Source organism: Oncorhynchus clarkii, chromosome 24 (genome assembly GCF_045791955.1).
Source record: "Oncorhynchus clarkii lewisi isolate Uvic-CL-2024 chromosome 24, UVic_Ocla_1.0, whole genome shotgun sequence".
NCBI lineage: Eukaryota > Metazoa > Chordata > Actinopteri > Salmoniformes > Salmonidae > Oncorhynchus > Oncorhynchus clarkii.
The window spans coordinates 22,915,645-22,933,066 of NC_092170.1; the positions used below are offsets into that span (position 1 = coordinate 22,915,645).

Below are 17,422 nucleotides of genomic sequence, written 5' to 3' on the forward strand. Positions count from 1 at the left end.
CTATTCTATAAAATAATTTCTCTGTAATTAATATTACCTGATTAAGCTAAACAGGTTAATGTAATGAACTAGAAAGTCGGGGCACCACAAAATAATGTTTATAGAGCTGTTATCTTCCAAATAAACTCTTAAAGACCTGGTAATATTTTACCTCAATAGCAGTCAATATTTAATCGTCACTTTATTTAGTCTCATCTGAAAGTTGTAAATTCTTGGTTATCTTCACGAACCCTGGCTAACAAGTTGAATCAGCAATACAAAATTGGGTTCAATTATGTATTTACTAAATACCCAAATAATGACACAGAATTATATATACACAGAATGTGTCATACATTGATTACAAATTATGTCATATAGGAAAACATCCCTAGCGGACAGAACAGATACGACGGCTGGTTACACAAAGAGAGTGGGTTGTGTTTGAGTGAAAGAGTGGGAAGACTGAGGAGCAAAAAAGGTTTTGTGTCTCTATCGGGCCGTAGGCAGCTATGCTATCGTAAATACAGTATCTTATGCATTCTAAATAACCGCCCATTTGAAAAAGGAGAATGCAAAAACATATTTATTCTGAGCTGCACTTCGGTAGATGGGAGTCCGGGTGGACCAGCATGGTTCTCTGGTCCTCTGAAGACTGTGTAGTGGTGAACTGGAGTGTGGTAGAATGGATACTCTGTCCGTCCTCTCCTAGCCCACGTTTAGCAGACGGAGGGGGTCTTCAACAGTCAATAGTAACAAAGGGATCTTCAATAGTCACATCGGTAGAGTAGAGAGAGGAAAAAGGGGAAAGGTATTTATGAGGGTCATAAACCTTCCCTCTAAAGCCAACTTCATGACATTACTTAGGGTCGTTGTCCTGTTGGAAGGTGAACATTCGCCCCAGTCTGAGGTCCTGAGCGCTCTGGAACAGGTTTTCATCAAGGATCTCTCTGTACTTTACACCGTTCATCTTTTCTCAATTCTGACTAGTCTCCCAGTCCCTGCAGCTGAAAAACATCCCATACCCTTCCCCAGATCTGTGCCTCGACACAATCCTGTCTCGGAGCTCTATGGACAATTCCTTCGACCTCATGGCTTGGTTTTTGCTCTGACATGCACTGTTAACTGTGAGACCTTATATAGACGGGTGTGTTCCTTTCCAAATCATGTCCAATCAATTGAATTTACCACAGGTGGATTCTAATCAAGTTGAAGAAACATATCAAGGATTATCAGTGGAAACAGGATGCACCTGAGCTCAATTTCGAGTCTCATAGCAAAGTGTCTGAATACTTATGTAAGTAAGTTTTATATGTTTTATACATTTGCAAGAAATTCTAAAAATGGTTTGTCATTATGGGCTATTGTGTGTAGATTGATGAGGAAAATGTATTTCATTTATTTTAAAATAAGGCTGTAACGTAACAAAATGTGGAAGTGAAGGGGTCTGAATACTTTCCGAATGCACTGTAAGGGGATTAATACAGTTGTATCCAGCAACTGGTGTTTTACTCGGGTGAAGCCCATGGGAAATGAAGAAGAAAAGTTTAAGTACACTGGGGTAGAGGAAGAAAAACAAACATAAAAGGCTGTAAACTGCTGTTACACCATGCTAACATGATTAAAATTATATTAAACGGTACCTTTCACGTCAGAGTTTATATTTTAAGCCCATAGAAACGGTAACAAATTTGGAGGCACTGCTGAGATTTATTTTTATGTGAGCACCGGCCCATATTCCTTGAACGGACAACGAGTGAGAGACATTGGGAGAGTAGCCAGCTAGCTAACGTTACCGGGCTAACCACCCAACCAATTTTAGCTATCTTGCCATTGCCTGCATGGTCGTTGTTGCCAAGTGAGTAGGACAATATGAGTCAAGAGAGGGAAACATTGGATGAAATCGAACAGAGTTTTTGGACTTTAACTGAGGACAATTTACGGCACCTGTCTGTATATTGTGGAATAGGAGGTGTAGATGACTCTGAAGTACAAGGAAAGAGCCATTGCGCCACAAACTGATTGAAGGTTACTGTGAGAAGAAGGAAGAAGGCTTCAACTAAAAGATTAAATCAAAGGAATATCGAACTTGGAGGACGCTGTGAAAAGTCTGCCTACATGTCCCAGTCAGTCAGCGCCAACGACGCAAGTGGACAGCGAACCCAGCGGAGAGACAGGAGCTTCGGCAGGACGAAAAGAGGGAGAGGCTCCTCAGCCCAGCAGAGAGGTGGGCCCAGTTCCAGCAAGGCACACACCAAAGAGAGAGAGTGGAGTATGCCACTGTCATAAAGTCTTTAAAATCCATGGACAGATCAGAATCAGAAAGATAAGCTCAGCTTCAGCAGCCTAGAATATCAGATTGAAAATGGACTGAGAAAAGGATACAGTGAATTAGACATCATAGAAGCAGTAATCAGAGCTGTGAGCCCAGGGCTTATGATGAGAAGCTATCTGTAGGGAAAAACAGGCATGACACTCTACACACTAAGGCAAATCTTGAGGACACATTATGCAGAGAAGGATGCTACTGAACTGTATCACAAGTTGACTAAGGCAACACATGAGCCGGGAGAGTCCGCTTTGGACTTACTAGTCCCAGAAAGTGTTATCAGCCTCAGCTCGTTCCCAATCAGGACTGAAATATGGCACAGAGTTAGTCAAGAGCCATTGTTACTGGATTAACAACGATAACGTCAGGGCGGAGATGAGTGCGGCGGAGATGAGGGGGCATCTCCAGAAAATTAACACCAGTGATGAACTGTTGCTTGCCAGGGAAACCACCCCAGCATAGAGGTCTGTGGAGAAAAGAACCACCCCAGCATAGAGGTCTGTGGAGAAAAGAACCACCCCAGCATAGAGGTCTGTGGAGAAAAGAACCACCCCAGCATAGAGATCTGTGGAGAAAAGAACCACCCCAGCATAGAGATCTGTGGAGAAAGGAACCACCCCAGCATAGAGGTCTGTGGAGAAAATAACCACCCCAGCATAGAGGTCTGTGGAGAAAAGAACCACCCCAGCATAGAGGTCTGTGGAGAAAAGAACCACCCCAGCATAGAGGTCTGTGGAGAAAAGAACCACCCCAGCATAGAGATCTGTGGAGAAAGGAACCACCCCAGCATAGAGGTCTGTGGAGAAAATAACCACCCCAGCATAGAGGTCTGTGGAGAAAAGAACCACCCCAGCATAGAGGTCTGTGGAGAAAAGAACCACCCCAGCATAGAGGTCTGTGGAGAAAAGAACCACCCCAGCATAGAGGTCTGTGGAGAAAAGAACCACCCCAGCATAGAGGTCTGTGGAGAAAAGAACCACCCCAGCATAGAGGTATGTGGAGAAAAGAACCAACCCCAGCATAGAGGTATGTGGAGAAAAGAACCACCCCAGCATAGAGGTATGTGGAGAAAAGAACCAAACCAGCATAGAGGTCTGTGGAGAAAATAACCAACCCCAGCATAGAGGTATGTGGAGAAAAGAACCAACCCCAGCATAGAGGTATGTGGAGAAAAGAACCAACCCAGCATAGAGGTCTGTGGAGAAAAGAACCACCCCAGCATAGAGGTATGTGGAGAAAAGAACCAACCCAGCATAGAGGTCTGTGGAGAAAAGAACCACCCCAGCATAGAGGTATGTGGAGAAAAGAACCAACCCCAGCATAGAGGTATGTGGAGAAAAGAACCAACCTAGCATAGAGGTCTGTGGAGAAAAGAACCACCCCAGCAAAAGCAGCAAAATGTTGAGAGCACTGAGTCTGAGAGCTCAGATGAGGATTCTTATCCAGTATTCATTAACAAGCCATGTAGGGATGAAGAGAGCAGATAGAGTAGCACACAGCTAGTATCAAATCAAATCAAATCAAATTTATTTATATAGCCCTTGATACATCAGCTGATATCTCAAAGTGCTGTACAGAAACCCAGCCTAAAACCCCAAACAGCAAGCAATGCAGGTGTAGAAGCACGGTGGCTAGGAAAAACTCCCTAGAAAGGCCAAAACCTAGGAAGAAACCTAGAGAGGAACCAGGCTATGTGGGGTGGCCAGTCCTCTTCTGGCTGTGCCGGGTGGAGATTATAACAGAACATGGCCAAGATGTTCAAATGTTCATAAATGACCAGCATGGTACAATAATAATAAGGCAGAACAGTTGAAACTGGAGCAGCAGCACGGCCAGGTGGACTGGGGACAGCAAGGAGTCATCATGTCAGGTAGTCCTGAGGCATGGTCCTAGGGCTCAGGTCCTCCGAGAGAGAGAAAGAAATAGAGAAAGAGAGAATTAGAGAGAGCACACTTAAATTCACACAGGACACCGAATAGGACAGGAGAAGTACTCCAGATATAACAAACTGACCCTAGCCCCCCGACACATAAACTACTGCAGCATAAATACTGGAGGCTGAAACAGGAGGGGTCAGGAGACACTGTGGCCCCATCCAAGGACACCCCCGGACAGGGCCAAACAGGAAGGATATAACCCCACCCACTTTGCCAAAGCACAGCCCCCACACCACTAGAGGGATATCTTCAACCACCAACTTACCATCCTGAGAAAAGGCTGAGTATAGCCCACAAAGATCTCCGCCACGGCACAACCCAAGGGGGGGGGGGGGGGGCGCCAACAATCAGATAATAGTGAGGAACAGGGTCAAATTTCACTGTGAAGGAGTGCCAGCCTGTCCTCAGGGAGACCCCAGAAAAGACAAGCATAAATATGGAAACAGCTAAGGGCTCAGAGATAAAGTGGACACTAATTCATTGGAGTCACCCATGACCTTGACATCCTAACCTATAACACTTTAGGGCTGCCAAGCTCTTATCAGGATACAAACTAGAGATGCTCAGATTTTTTACAATTTTTATCCTTAGTAATCAGTGTGATAATATTTAGTGGGGGTTGCGTCTTTGCCCACATAGGTAAACTGGGTATGTCTGTATAGTTATATAGGTGTTCGTTCAGTTCTCAGGTGTTCTCATGACCGGTACTATGTCATTTGTGTTTGTATCTCTCCCTGTATATTTGGCAATGCGTTGACATTTTTACAATTCCTGATCATAAGGAGGTCAGGTCATGATTGGGTGAGGTGTCTGTGGACAGAAATTGTGCTAAAGAAGAACAGTTCCTATTTTTTCTGGTTGTGTGCAGAGTCATCTACAAGAGGACGTCGATACATACATCTGAAATCTAAGGTAAAGTACAACCTTAATTGTAACCTTAATTTTACAGTGTTCGGGGATTGATTATCTGATTGAAATTATTTCATTTTAGAGGTATTTTGCACTTGAATGACTTGAATGTCATTTAAAATGCTGACTGGTCTTGTATCACTTTATAAAGTGTGCTTGTGTTATTCCTCAATTTCAAATCCTGTTTAACCCTGTTATCACAACTAAGCCATTCCAGCATTCATGAAATGTGGTTATTTACCTTGGTCTTGATATGGACAATTACGGATTGAATAAAAAAAAAAACTGTGTGAATAAACAACTAGCAAGTCATCATAATAGTATGTAATGGTAAAAGGGGGGATACCTAGTCAGTTGTACAACTGAAAGCCTTCAACTGAAATGTGTCTTATGCATTTAACCCAACCAAGATCTTGCTTTCAATGCTTTAACAATTATACTATTCCATTCAAAAAAAGATTATGTCGCATTATTTGAGCTAATTTTTAAAGGGCTGTGGAGAAAGGAACCACCCCAGCATAGAGGTCTGTGGCAAAAGGAATCACCCCAGCATTTCTAAAGGGGAAAGATTTGCTTCAGGAAATTCCTAAATATTTTCAATATTATTCATTTCCATATGGGCTCTATGCCCAGAAATGCCATTATCCAGAGCAAAGGATCCCAAATCCAAACTCTGCTAAGAGTAGATATTGCAGATAGATTGTAGGTATTGCAGATAGATTGTAGCTTCTATCAATGTAATTGTCTGCATCACTTCCAATCTCCCATATATATTTTTGCAAATATATACATACAGTACATGCATATCTCTCCTAAAAATGTGCATTAATTCAAACGAACTGAAGAGAGATCTTATGTCATTTCTTGCCCTCTGACTTCAAATAATGTTTCTCTCAAAACTGATCCTAACCAATGTGTCCGGAGATTTGAGGCTCTATTCAAATCAAATCAAATGTATTTGTCCAATACACATGGTTAGCAGATGTTAATACGAGTGTAGCGAAATGCTTGTGCTTCTAGTTCCGACAATGCAGTAATAACCAACGAGTAATCTAACCTAACAATTCCAAAACTACTACCTTATACACACAAGTGAAAAGGGATAAAGAATATGTACATAAAGATATATGAATGAGTGATGGTACAGAACGGCATAGGCAAGATGGAGTAGATGGTATAGAGTACAGTATATACATATGAGATGAGTAATGTAGGGTATGTAAACAAAGTGGCATAGTTTAAAGTGGCTAGTGATACATGTATTACATAAAGACGCAGTAGATAATATAGAGTACAGTATATACATATATATTTGAGATTAGTAATGTAGGGTATGTAAACATTATATTAAGTAGCATTGTTTAAAGTGGCTAGTGATATATTTTTACATCAATTTCCATTATTAAAGTGGCTGGAGTTGAGTCAGTGTGTTGGCAGCAGCCACTCAATGTTAGTGGTGGCTGTTTAACAGTCTGATGGCCTTGAGATAGAAGCTGTTTTTCAGTCTCTCTGTCCCTGCTTTGATGCACCTGTACTGACCTCGCCTTCTGGATGATAGCGGGGTGAACAGGCAGTGGCTCGGGTGGTTGTTGTCCTTGATTATCTTTATGGCCTTCCTGTGACATCGGGTGGTGTAGGTGTCCTGGAGGGCAGGTAGTTTGCCCCCGGTGATGCGTTGTACAGACCTCACTACCCTCTGGAGAGGCTTACGGTTGTGGGCGGAGCAGTTGCCGTACCAGGCAGTGATACAGCCCGACAGGATGCTCTCGATTGATTGTGCTGTGCATCTGTAGAAGTTGGTGAGTGCTTTTGGTGACAAGCTGAATTTCTTCAGCCTCCTGAAGTTGAAGAGGCGCTGCTGCGCCTTCTTCACGGACGCTGTCTGTGTGGGTGGACCAATTCAGTTTGTCCGTGATGTGTAACTTAAAACTTACTACCCTCTCCACTACTGTCCCGTCGATGTGGATAGGGGGGGTGCTCCCTCTGCTGTTTCCTGAAGTCCACAATCATATCCTTTGTTTTGTTGAGGTTGAGTGTGAGGTTGAGTGTGAGGTTATTCAATGCAGAAGTTCAGTGTTACAACTTGATTGAAATTTAAAGGCAATGTTCCCACTTTAGCAGAGACTGCATTCACTGTAAACGCTGCATACAGTATGTCGGCTAAAACAGAAATTACCTTCATTTCTAGCGTGCAAGCTGTTACGCTTCAACGAGACAGATTGAACAGAGCCGTTGGTTACCTCCGTCAGATTACTCTGAAATCCTAAATGAATCAGGAATGAGCCGGGTCAGCTCCACCATAATATCCTTCATGTCCTCATTACATGTGGTGCAACGAGGTGGCCTGTAAAGTGCTCTACTTTTGATAGAATTAAACAAACAATATTGAAATCACTGTGGTTTGTGACGTGGTGAGGTTGGACCAAGGTGCAGAGAAGAGACAAGGAATCAGTGGTTAAGGATAAATATAGTGCTTTACTGAGAAATGGTAGCTACCAATGGTAGTGGGGGGGGGGGGGGGGGGGGGGCAAACACTAAGTCTCAAACTCACTCAGGGGACGAACGCACGCACGCACACACGCATGCAAACTCCATCTCCCTTATACACTGAACAACATTTTTTGAGGAGTATTTCTGTCTGTAGTTATTGACTGATTTGCTGGGCCTGGCTCCCCAGTGGGTGGGCCTATGCCCTCCCAGGTCCGCCCATGGCTGCACCCCTTCCCAGTCAAGTGTAATCCATGGATTATGGCCTCGACAACTGTTGAAAGATAATTTAATGTTCATTTCTCTACCATAAGCCACATCCAACGTTATTTTAGAGAATTTGGTAGTACGTCCAACCGGCCTCACAACCGTAGACCATGTGTATGGCGTTGTGTCAGCGAGAGGGTTGCTGATGTCAACTTTGTGAACAGAGGTATGGGCAGGAATAATGAACACAATTGGGGACAATTCCCAGTCATGTGAAATCCATAGATTAGGGGCTAATAAATTTATTTCAATAGACTGTATTCCTCATATGAACTATAACTCAATAAAATCAATGAAATGGTTTTAAGATAGGAATGAATTTTGGTTCAAATATGTTTATTTTAATTAGGTTTTGGAATCATAAAGCAACTGAGGGAAAACAACATTTATACTTTGTATATCACTTGAATGATGAAGAATAATGCATTTTTGTCAACTCCGTAAAACATAATCTCGTCTAATGTTATCTCCGTCAGAATGCTGAAAGACCTGTTTTTACTGGGGATTTTCAATTTAACAATTTTCTATACTTTACTAATAATTGTACTTAAATTTTATTTTTAGAGGTACAAATATGTCTGTTTCAAGGATCACCTCCATCAGTGGCTTGTCAATATTCAGAAAAAATATTTATTCACTGTTCTGCAACATACAGTGCATTCGGAAAGTATTCAGACCCCTTGACTTTTTCCACATTTTGTTACGTTACATCCTTGTTAAAAAATGGATTACATATATATTTTTCTCATCAATCTGCACACAATACCCCATAATGACAATGCAAAATCAGGTTGTTGGACAATAAATGTAAAAATGTAATTCCTTTTAAGGTGTCTGACGAAGTTAACAGAAGTCCTATGAGAATATATATTTAAAAAAAGTTTGAGATTGTCCCGTCTTTCAAGAATACCTGTATTATTGTATTGATACAATGCTATTATAGGAACTATCATACTACTGTCTTTCCCTTCCCCTCAACAGTCATCTCCAAGCATGGATGATTTGGGCTCGATTTTCACTGATGAGGAGTTGCGCCTCCTGAACTTCACTGAATGGGAATTTGTCGAGCTTGAGGACCTTGGTCCTGTGCTGGGGCCCCGTCACCTGTCCGCCCTGGTGTTCTATAGCTTGGTCTTCCTGCTGGGGGTCCCGGGCAACGCTCTGGTGGTGTGGGTGACGGGCTTCCGCATGCCGCGCTCCGTCACCTCTCTGTGGTTCCTCAACCTGGCCCTGGCTGACCTGCTGTGCTGCCTGTCCCTGCCCCTCCTCATGGTGCCCTTGGCCATGGACCAGCACTGGCCCTTTGGCCCCGTGGCCTGCAAGCTGCTCAAGGGACTCATCTACCTGGTCATGTATTGTAGCGTGCTGCTGCTAGTACTTATCAGCCTGGACCGCTGGCTGCTGGTCAGCTTGCCCGTGTGGTGCCAGAACTGGAGGAGGCCACGCAAGGCCGCCTGGGTATGTGTCGGGTTGTGGCTCCTGGCCCTGCTGGGCAGCATCCCCCAGTTTGTCTACGTGAAGGAGGTCCAGCTAAGCACCAGTAAATCAGAGTGCCTGGGATCTCACACTATAGTTAGCGGCTGGACTATCACTACAGTACGCTTCCTGTTGGGTTTTGTGATGCCATTCATCACCATCGTGGCGTGTCATTGGGTTGTGTATAGCAGGGCCGGGCGGGGGTCTGGGGTGGGGTCTGGGAGGGTGAGTGAGGTGCGCTCCAGACGCACCTTGAGGGTCATTTTTGCTGTGTTGCTGAGCTTCTTCCTGTGCTGGGTTCCACTGCACATATTGGATTTCCTGATCCTATTGACCCCCCGGCATTCATCGCACAGCGCCAACATACAGCTGGCCCACACCCTGGCCCTCTGTCTTGCCTACTGTAACAGCTGCCTCAACCCTCTGATCTATGTGTGTCTGGGACGAGGCTTTAAGCAGAGTATTAATCGTTCCCTGCGCAGTATGTTAAACTTCGCCACCGAGGAGCCGCTACCCAGAAAGAGCATGTCCAAGAGCACATCAGAAAGAACCCAGGAGATGAATATAATGTAAAGTTGTGTGTGTGTGTGTGTGTGTGTGTGTGTGTGTGTGTGTGTGTGTGTGTGTGTGTGTGTGTGTGTGTGTGTGTGTGTGTATGTGTGTGTGTGTAAACCATGAGAACTTGCTGAGTCAGAGTGTTTTGTGACATTAAAAAGTGCTGAGAGACGTGAATCGAATCCAGTGTTGTTTAACAGAACAGGAACTTCTGCCCTCTCTGTAATATATTTCCGCCAGCAATCACACTTGTGCAATTACATTTGGCTTTATCTGTATTTAAGGGCTCTATTCAATCAGATCCGCTTTAGCTGACATCCCCAATAAGGTTGTTTTGGTGGTGTGAGAGGTGGAACTGTGTTAGAGCTGTCACACCAGTGCCATGATTACTGTATATATGTGATAACCTTTGTATGCTTGCAATGCGTAATGATGGAAAAGTACTGGGTAAATGGAGATGTAGTGCTTTAGTTCTCAGGCTGAGAATTGTCTGCCCCTGCTGATAGTCACACAGGCTCAAGGCCGAGATAGTAGAGTGAAAAACCACAGTGTAGACATGTTTTTCTCATCTTAGATGCTTTGTATCTAATCCAATGCAACAATGTTAACTGCTTAGTGATCCCTTCACGCACCAATCCCGTTAACTTCTTGGTGACAGGGGGCCGGATGAAATGCATACCCAAATTCAACTGCCTGCTACTCATCCCCAGAAGATAAGATATGCATATTATTAGTAGATCTGGATAGAAACACTGAAGATTCTAAAACTGTTTGAATCATGTCTGTGAGTATAGCAGAACTTATTTAGCAGGCGTAACCCTGAGGACAAAGCATTCAGATTTTTTTTTTCAGGTCATTCTCTTTTCAATGGGATTTCATTGGGAATCCAGATTTCTAAGGGACCTTCTTGCAGTTCCTATCGCGTCCACTGGATGTCACCAGTCTTTAGAAGTTGGTTGAGGTTTTTCCTTTGTGTAATGAAGAAGTACGGCAATCTTGAACGAGGGTCACTTGAAGTGTACTGTTAGATAGAGGCGCGTGACCAGAAAGCTAGCTACAGTTTGTTTTCCTCCTGTATTGAACACAGATCATCCCGTCTTCAATTTTATCTATTATTTGCGTAAAAAAATACCTAAAGTTGTATTACAAAAGTAGTTTGAAATGTTTTGGCAAAGTTTACAGGTAACTTTTGAGATATTTTGTAGTCACATTGTGTAAGTTGGAACCGGTGTTTTTCTGGATCAAACGCGCCAAATAAATGGACATTTTGGATATATAATCGACGGAATTAATTGAACAAAAGGACCATTTGTGATGTTTATGGGACATATTGGAGTGCCAACAAAAGAAGCTCGTCAAAGGTAAGGCATGAATTATAATTTTATTTATGCGTTTTGTGTCGCGCCTGCAGGGTTGAAATATGCTTCTCTCTCTATGTTTACTATGGTGCTATCTTCAGATAATAACATTGTTTGCTTTCGCCGAAAAAGCCTTTTAGAAATCTGACATGTTGGCTGGATTCACAAAAAGTGTAGCTTTAATTTGCTATCTTGCATGTGTGATTTCATGCAAGTTTGATTTTTATAGTAATTTATTTTAATTTGGCGCTCTGCATTTTCTCTGGCTTTTGGCCAGATGCTACCGTCCCACATATCCCAGAGAGGTTAACGGGATTGATTTGACAACACCCACTGAAATAGCAGCATGCCAAATTAAAAAACAGAAATACTCATAATAATAATTCAGAAATCATACAAGTGTTATACATCAGTTTAAAGATGAACTTCTTGTTAATCCAGCCACAGTGTCAGATTTCAAAAAGCTTTTACGGCGAAAGCAAACCATGCGATTATCTAAGGACAGCGCCCAGCATACCAACACATGAAAATCATGTTTCAACACGCCAGGCTCGACACAAAAGTCAGAAATAACGATACAAGTCATGCCTTACCTTTGAAGATCTTCTTCTGTTGGCACTCCAATATGTCCATTAAACATCACAAATTGTCCTTTTGTTCGATAAACTCTGTCGTTATATCCCCAAAATTTCCATTTATTTGGTGCTCTTGATTCAGAAAATACACCGGTTCCAACTAGCGCAACATGACTACAAAGTATCTAATAAGTTACCTGTAAACTTGATCCAAACAACTTTCCTAATACAACTTTTGGTATTTTTAAACGTAAATAATCTATAAAATTTAAGACGGAATAAACCGTGTTCAATAGCGGATAAAATGAAAGTGGAGCAAGCTTTCAGGTCGCGCGCCCCAAACACAACAGTACACTTGGCTCGACTCCCAGAAAGGTAATAGCTACTTCTTCATTTCTCAAAGGAAAAACATCAACCAATTTCTAAAGACTGTTGACCTCTAGTGGAAGCCATAAGAACTGCAACCAGTGCCCTCATAAATCTAGTTCCCCATAGAAAACTAATTGAAAAGAGAGTGACCTCAAAAATAAAATTCCTGGATGGTTTGTCCTCGTGGTTTCGCCTGCCAAATAAGTTCTGTTATACTCACATACATAATTGTAACAGTTTTAGAGTGTTGTCTATCCAAATCCACCATTATATGCATACCCTAGCTTCTGAGCCTGAGTAGCAGGCAGTTAACTTTTTTTTTGTGCACACTTTTCATCCGGACGTGAAAATAGTGCCCCCTTGCCTTAATTAAGATATGATTGACGGTAGGTTGCATAAAGACTGTTGTCTCCTGCTTCGCCATACAAATCTTTACTATGGACTACTGAGGTACTCTGTATGTGAATCTCTGTCTGCAATTGCATTGTATTACTAAAGAGTTTTATACCAAGTTTCCTGTGTCTGTGTCATCTATCTGGAAGACTGATTGTTGAAGGAAATCACCCCATGCAAAGGACCACCCAACAAGATCAAGATAGTTTTGATTTTAGTTCATTGTCATAGATATGTAATTTTGACAAATATGTCATGTTTCAGCCCTTAGATAATAACAACTCTTAATGAGCACACCACAACATGAATTGTGTCCCCCAAAAATATAAGAAATAAAATAAATGATACTGATCTTGTAAATAAATGTATTTGTGTTGAAATAAACGCTTGCATGAAATCAAGTTGCTCTTTAAAATGCTTTTTTGGTGTCTTATTATCCCCACATCCAAGTCTTCTTCCTCTCCACCACTACTGTGTTAAACTCTCTTTCAGATATCATCTGTGGTAATGACTAGGGTGGCTGGAGTCTTTGGCAATTTTTACGGCCTTCCTCTGACACCGCCTGTATAGAGGTCCTGAATGGCAGGAAGCTTGGCCCCAGTGATGTACTGGGCCTTCCACACTACCCTCTGTAGGCAGAGCAGTTGCCACACCAGGCGGTGATGCAACCAGATGCTCTCGATGGTGCAGCTGTATAACTTTTTGAGGATCAGAGGACCCATGCCAAGTCTTTTCAATCTCCTGAGGGGGAATAGGCATTGTCATGCTCTCTTCACGACTGTCTTGGTGTGTTTGGACCATTATAGTTTGTTGGTGACAACAAGGAAGCTCTCAACCTGCTTTACTCTGCCCCGTTGATGAGAATGGGGGCGTACTTGGCCCTCCTTTTCCTGTAGTCCATGATCATTTCCTTTTGACTTGATTATGTTGAGGGAGAGGTTGTTGTCCTGGCACCACACTGCCAGGTCTCTGACCTCCCTATAGGCTGTCTCATCGTTGTAGATGATCAGGCCTACCACCGTTGTGTCGTCGGCAAAAACGTAATGATGGTGTTGGAGTCGTGCTTGGCCACGCAGTCATGGGTGAACAGGGAGTACAGGAGGGGACTAAGCATGCACCCCGAGGGGCCCCTGTGTTGAGGATAAGAGTGGCAGATGTGTTGTTAACTACCCTTACCACCTGGGTGCGGCCCGTCAGAAAGTCCAGGATCCTGTTGCAGAGGCAGGTGTTTAGTCCCAGGGTCCTTAGCTTATTGATGAGCTTTGAGGGCACAATGGTGTTGAATGCTGAGATGTAGTCAATGAACAGCCTTCTCACATAGGTGTTCCTTTTGTCCAGGTGGGAAAGGGCAGTGTGGAGTGCAATAGAGATTGTGTCATCTGTGGATCTGTTGGGGTGGTATGCAAATTGGAGTGGGTTATTTAAGCAGGTTACCTTGGTGTTCTTAAGCATATGGATTATGATGGTCTGCTTGAAACATGTAGGTATTACAGACTATGCCAAGGACAGGTTGAAAATGTCAGTGAAGATACCCATGTGAGAGACGCAGACTCGGTCTCAACCTTTAAGTCTTTACTGAAGACTCATCTCTTCTAGTCTAAAGAAGGCCAGTTGTATTGCTTCTTTAATCAGGACAACAGTTTTCAGCTGTGCTAGCAGAATTGCAAAAGGGTTTTCTAATGATCAATTAGCTAATCCAAGTCTATCATTTTAAAAGACTAATACAACATGCCATTGGAACACAGGAGTAATAGTTGCTGATAATGGGCCTATGTAGATATTCCATTAACAATCAGCCGTTTCCAGCTACAATAGTCATTTACAACATTAACAATGTCTACACTGTATTTCTGATCAATTTATGTTATTTTAATGGAAAGAAAAACACATTTTCTTTCAAAAACAAGGGAATTTCTAAGTGACCCGTAACTTTTGAATGGCAGTGTACATTTGTCTTCTAATGCCTCTTAAGGGGGAAGTAATCTAAAAGTAACTGCATGTAATCAGATTACGTTACTGATTCAATTTTTGGATAGATAACTAGTAACTAACGGATTACATTTAGAAAGTAAGCTACCCAACCCTGTCACAGATACACAGCATTCCAGTTCTAGCATAGGAATGGCCTGGTGTTTTTCAGTGACCTTTTTGTTAATAACACGTGTCTCATTTGAAACTCTGAGTGTTGACCATAATATTCCCAATACACACTTTAGATATTTCTAAAATCGCGACTTCCCTAAAAAAATATTCCCCTTCATTTCCGCTCCTGCCTTTTAAAGTGTCTGGTTGAGAGGTGCTTAGACATTAACCCCTATCTGAAGAGCACAATATCCAGGTTATACAACATGATACAGAACATTAACCTGCCTTCCTGGGTTACCCGATGACATTATGGCAACGTAGTATAGAGCGATTTCACATCTCATCATTTTGCTAAGGCACGGTCTCATTCAGTTCAAAGTCTTACACCGTCTCCATTACTCAAATTACAAACTGTTAAAAATATATCCAAATGCCGACCTAAAGTTTTGGAGATCCTATCAGAGTTCAGCAACTGTGGGGCATATGTTTTGGTCATGCCAATCTCTGAGGTGGTATTGAGACCCCATATTTGATGTATTTTCATATCTATGTAACATCTGTTGACCCCAATCCGTTCACTGCTATTTTTGGTATACCACCTTTGGATTGTACTGTTACCACACACCAGATGAATGCAGTAGCATTTGCTTCACTTCTAGCTTGCTGTCTTACCCTCTTTTAATTGGAGGTCGGCAAGACTTCCTTCTCTTACGTAGTGCGTTATGGATGTGATGTCATCTCTGCCACTTGAAATGGTTAGATACATTTTGTGCAGGGGTCCTGAGAGAAGTTTGTCCTGACTTGGTCCCCTTTCAGTGAACATGTAGAGAGCCTATTTTTCATATAGTTTAGCTCTCACATTTCAGTATAGGCAGTCAGGTCCTGTGTAAGTGGCTGCGATTTGTTAATAGGAATCCACTGTTACTGTCATACCTGTTTTATCTTTGTTATATTTACTATTCTGTTCTCTGTTGCCTTGTTGTTGTCTCCAGCCACTGTAAAGACTGGATTCTCCTGGTCCTGGGGGCCCAGAGGGTGCAAGTCTTTGTACTTGCCCAAGTGATGGAACACTTGATTCAATTTACCAACTCATTACCAAACTTGTGACTGGAGTCGAGCGAGTTGAATGTGGGGGCGGGGATGTGTGCCCCCTCGGGTCCACGGGGCCAGGACTGGGGGACGCTGTCGTGGGCCAGATGGTGTTTGAGCTGCTAGTGGAGAATGGCTGTAATTTTTTCAGTATAGGCAGTTATGTCATATGTCAGAGGCTACAGTGTGCAGATAGGATTCCACTGTTATTGTGACACCATTGTATTTTATTTTCTCTTTTGTGTTATTTAATGTTTTGTATTATTATATAGTTTTTTTGTAAAATGCCTTGGTGGTTGCGATAAAGGACTGGGGATGTTGTATTGATGTCAATGTCTCCATGTTCTCAAATTTGAAAATAAATATGTGATATAGATATAAAAACAAAAGTTATGTGATTTGAATTGTGCATTTGAATTTGATTTGTTGTCCAACAGAACTATCTCTGTAATACGTTTCCAGCAGCAATCGCACTTGGCAATTAGATTTGGCTTTATCTGTATTTAAAGGCTGTTTTCGATCAGATCCGCTTTAGCTGACATCCACATAGAGGTTGTTGTTGTTTTGCGGTGTCTGAGGTGGAACTGTGTTAGAGCTGTTAAATCCACAAGTGGCTCCTGACATTATTCCTAAAGCAGATATTCTCTTTCACATATCATCTGTGGTAATCAACAGTGTCCCTTTCTCAATAAACCACCCCTGCATTCCCTACATTTTTTATTTCACAGGTGTCACTTAGCAATCATTTCAAACACTTTATTTGCATAGTTCATATGTAGATGCTTTAGACTAACTATCTACTAACCTCATCCTTGACTTAAAGTTAACCCTTGGCCTAACCTTAACCTAACCCTTATTCTAAACCTAACCCTAACTGTAAGCTTAGCAGGCATTTGCTTATCAATAGATAGTTTGTTGATAGCATGATAATCTGTAGAGCATCTACAGGCACAATCTATCCAAATAAAGTGTGACTAAATTGTTTATCATTCACAATCTCTGTGCTCTGTGCTTGCCTAAAGATGAGGGGGTTCAACCTTGGGACATAGTTATTAAGTTAAAAGGGTAAGGCCCAGGTTAGGGTTAGTATTTTCTACCATACTCTCAATCATGCACGAAGTGATGGAATAATGTCATTACATTTCAGAATGAACAACTTTTTCATAACTTGGTCTGTGAAAATATGCGGAAGCAGATGTTTGGAGAAAGATTAAGCAATTATTGCTGTAAGTTTAAGGCAGGTTTACTGATACACCCCAGGGGGGCGACATTGATGTACACTTTCTGTTATACAACGTTGCACACGGAAAGCAATTTAGGCTGCCAGAGAGGCTATGACTACACAGGCAGCTCAATTCTGATCTTTTTTTCACTAATTGGTCTTTTGACCAATCAGATCAGCTCTGAAAAATATCTGATTTGAAAATAACTATTTATGTGTGAGAAATATCCAGTAGGCAAACATGAGGTTCCAGGTTGAATACTAGAAAGTGTCAAATGAAACACATGGCTTAAGAGACCACAAAACTTTTATTTACAAACTACATTCATACAAACAAGGCCACAGGTAGGTATTTACAGAAGTGTGTGTGTGTGTATGTGTGTGTGTGTGTT

At 42.2% G+C, this 17,422-nt stretch overlaps 1 protein-coding gene across 2 annotated transcripts in view; it reads left to right on the top strand.

Annotated features, from left to right (window-relative positions):
- The first annotated feature begins 5,029 nt into the window (after positions 1-5,029).
- LOC139382274 (C5a anaphylatoxin chemotactic receptor 1-like) overlaps positions 5,030-17,422 on the top strand; it is a 31,888-nt gene continuing 19,495 nt past the window's right edge. The window contains exons 1-2 of one of the 2 annotated variants that reach the window (XM_071126145.1): positions 5,030-5,157; positions 8,890-13,049. In XM_071126145.1, the coding sequence (XP_070982246.1) occupies positions 8,902-9,957 (1,056 nt within the window). In that variant the 5' untranslated portion in view covers positions 5,030-5,157; positions 8,890-8,901 and the 3' untranslated portion in view covers positions 9,958-13,049. Of the gene's footprint in view, positions 5,158-8,889; positions 13,050-17,422 lie in introns of those variants that run through there. The other variant, XR_011628625.1, reaches the window with a different exon arrangement.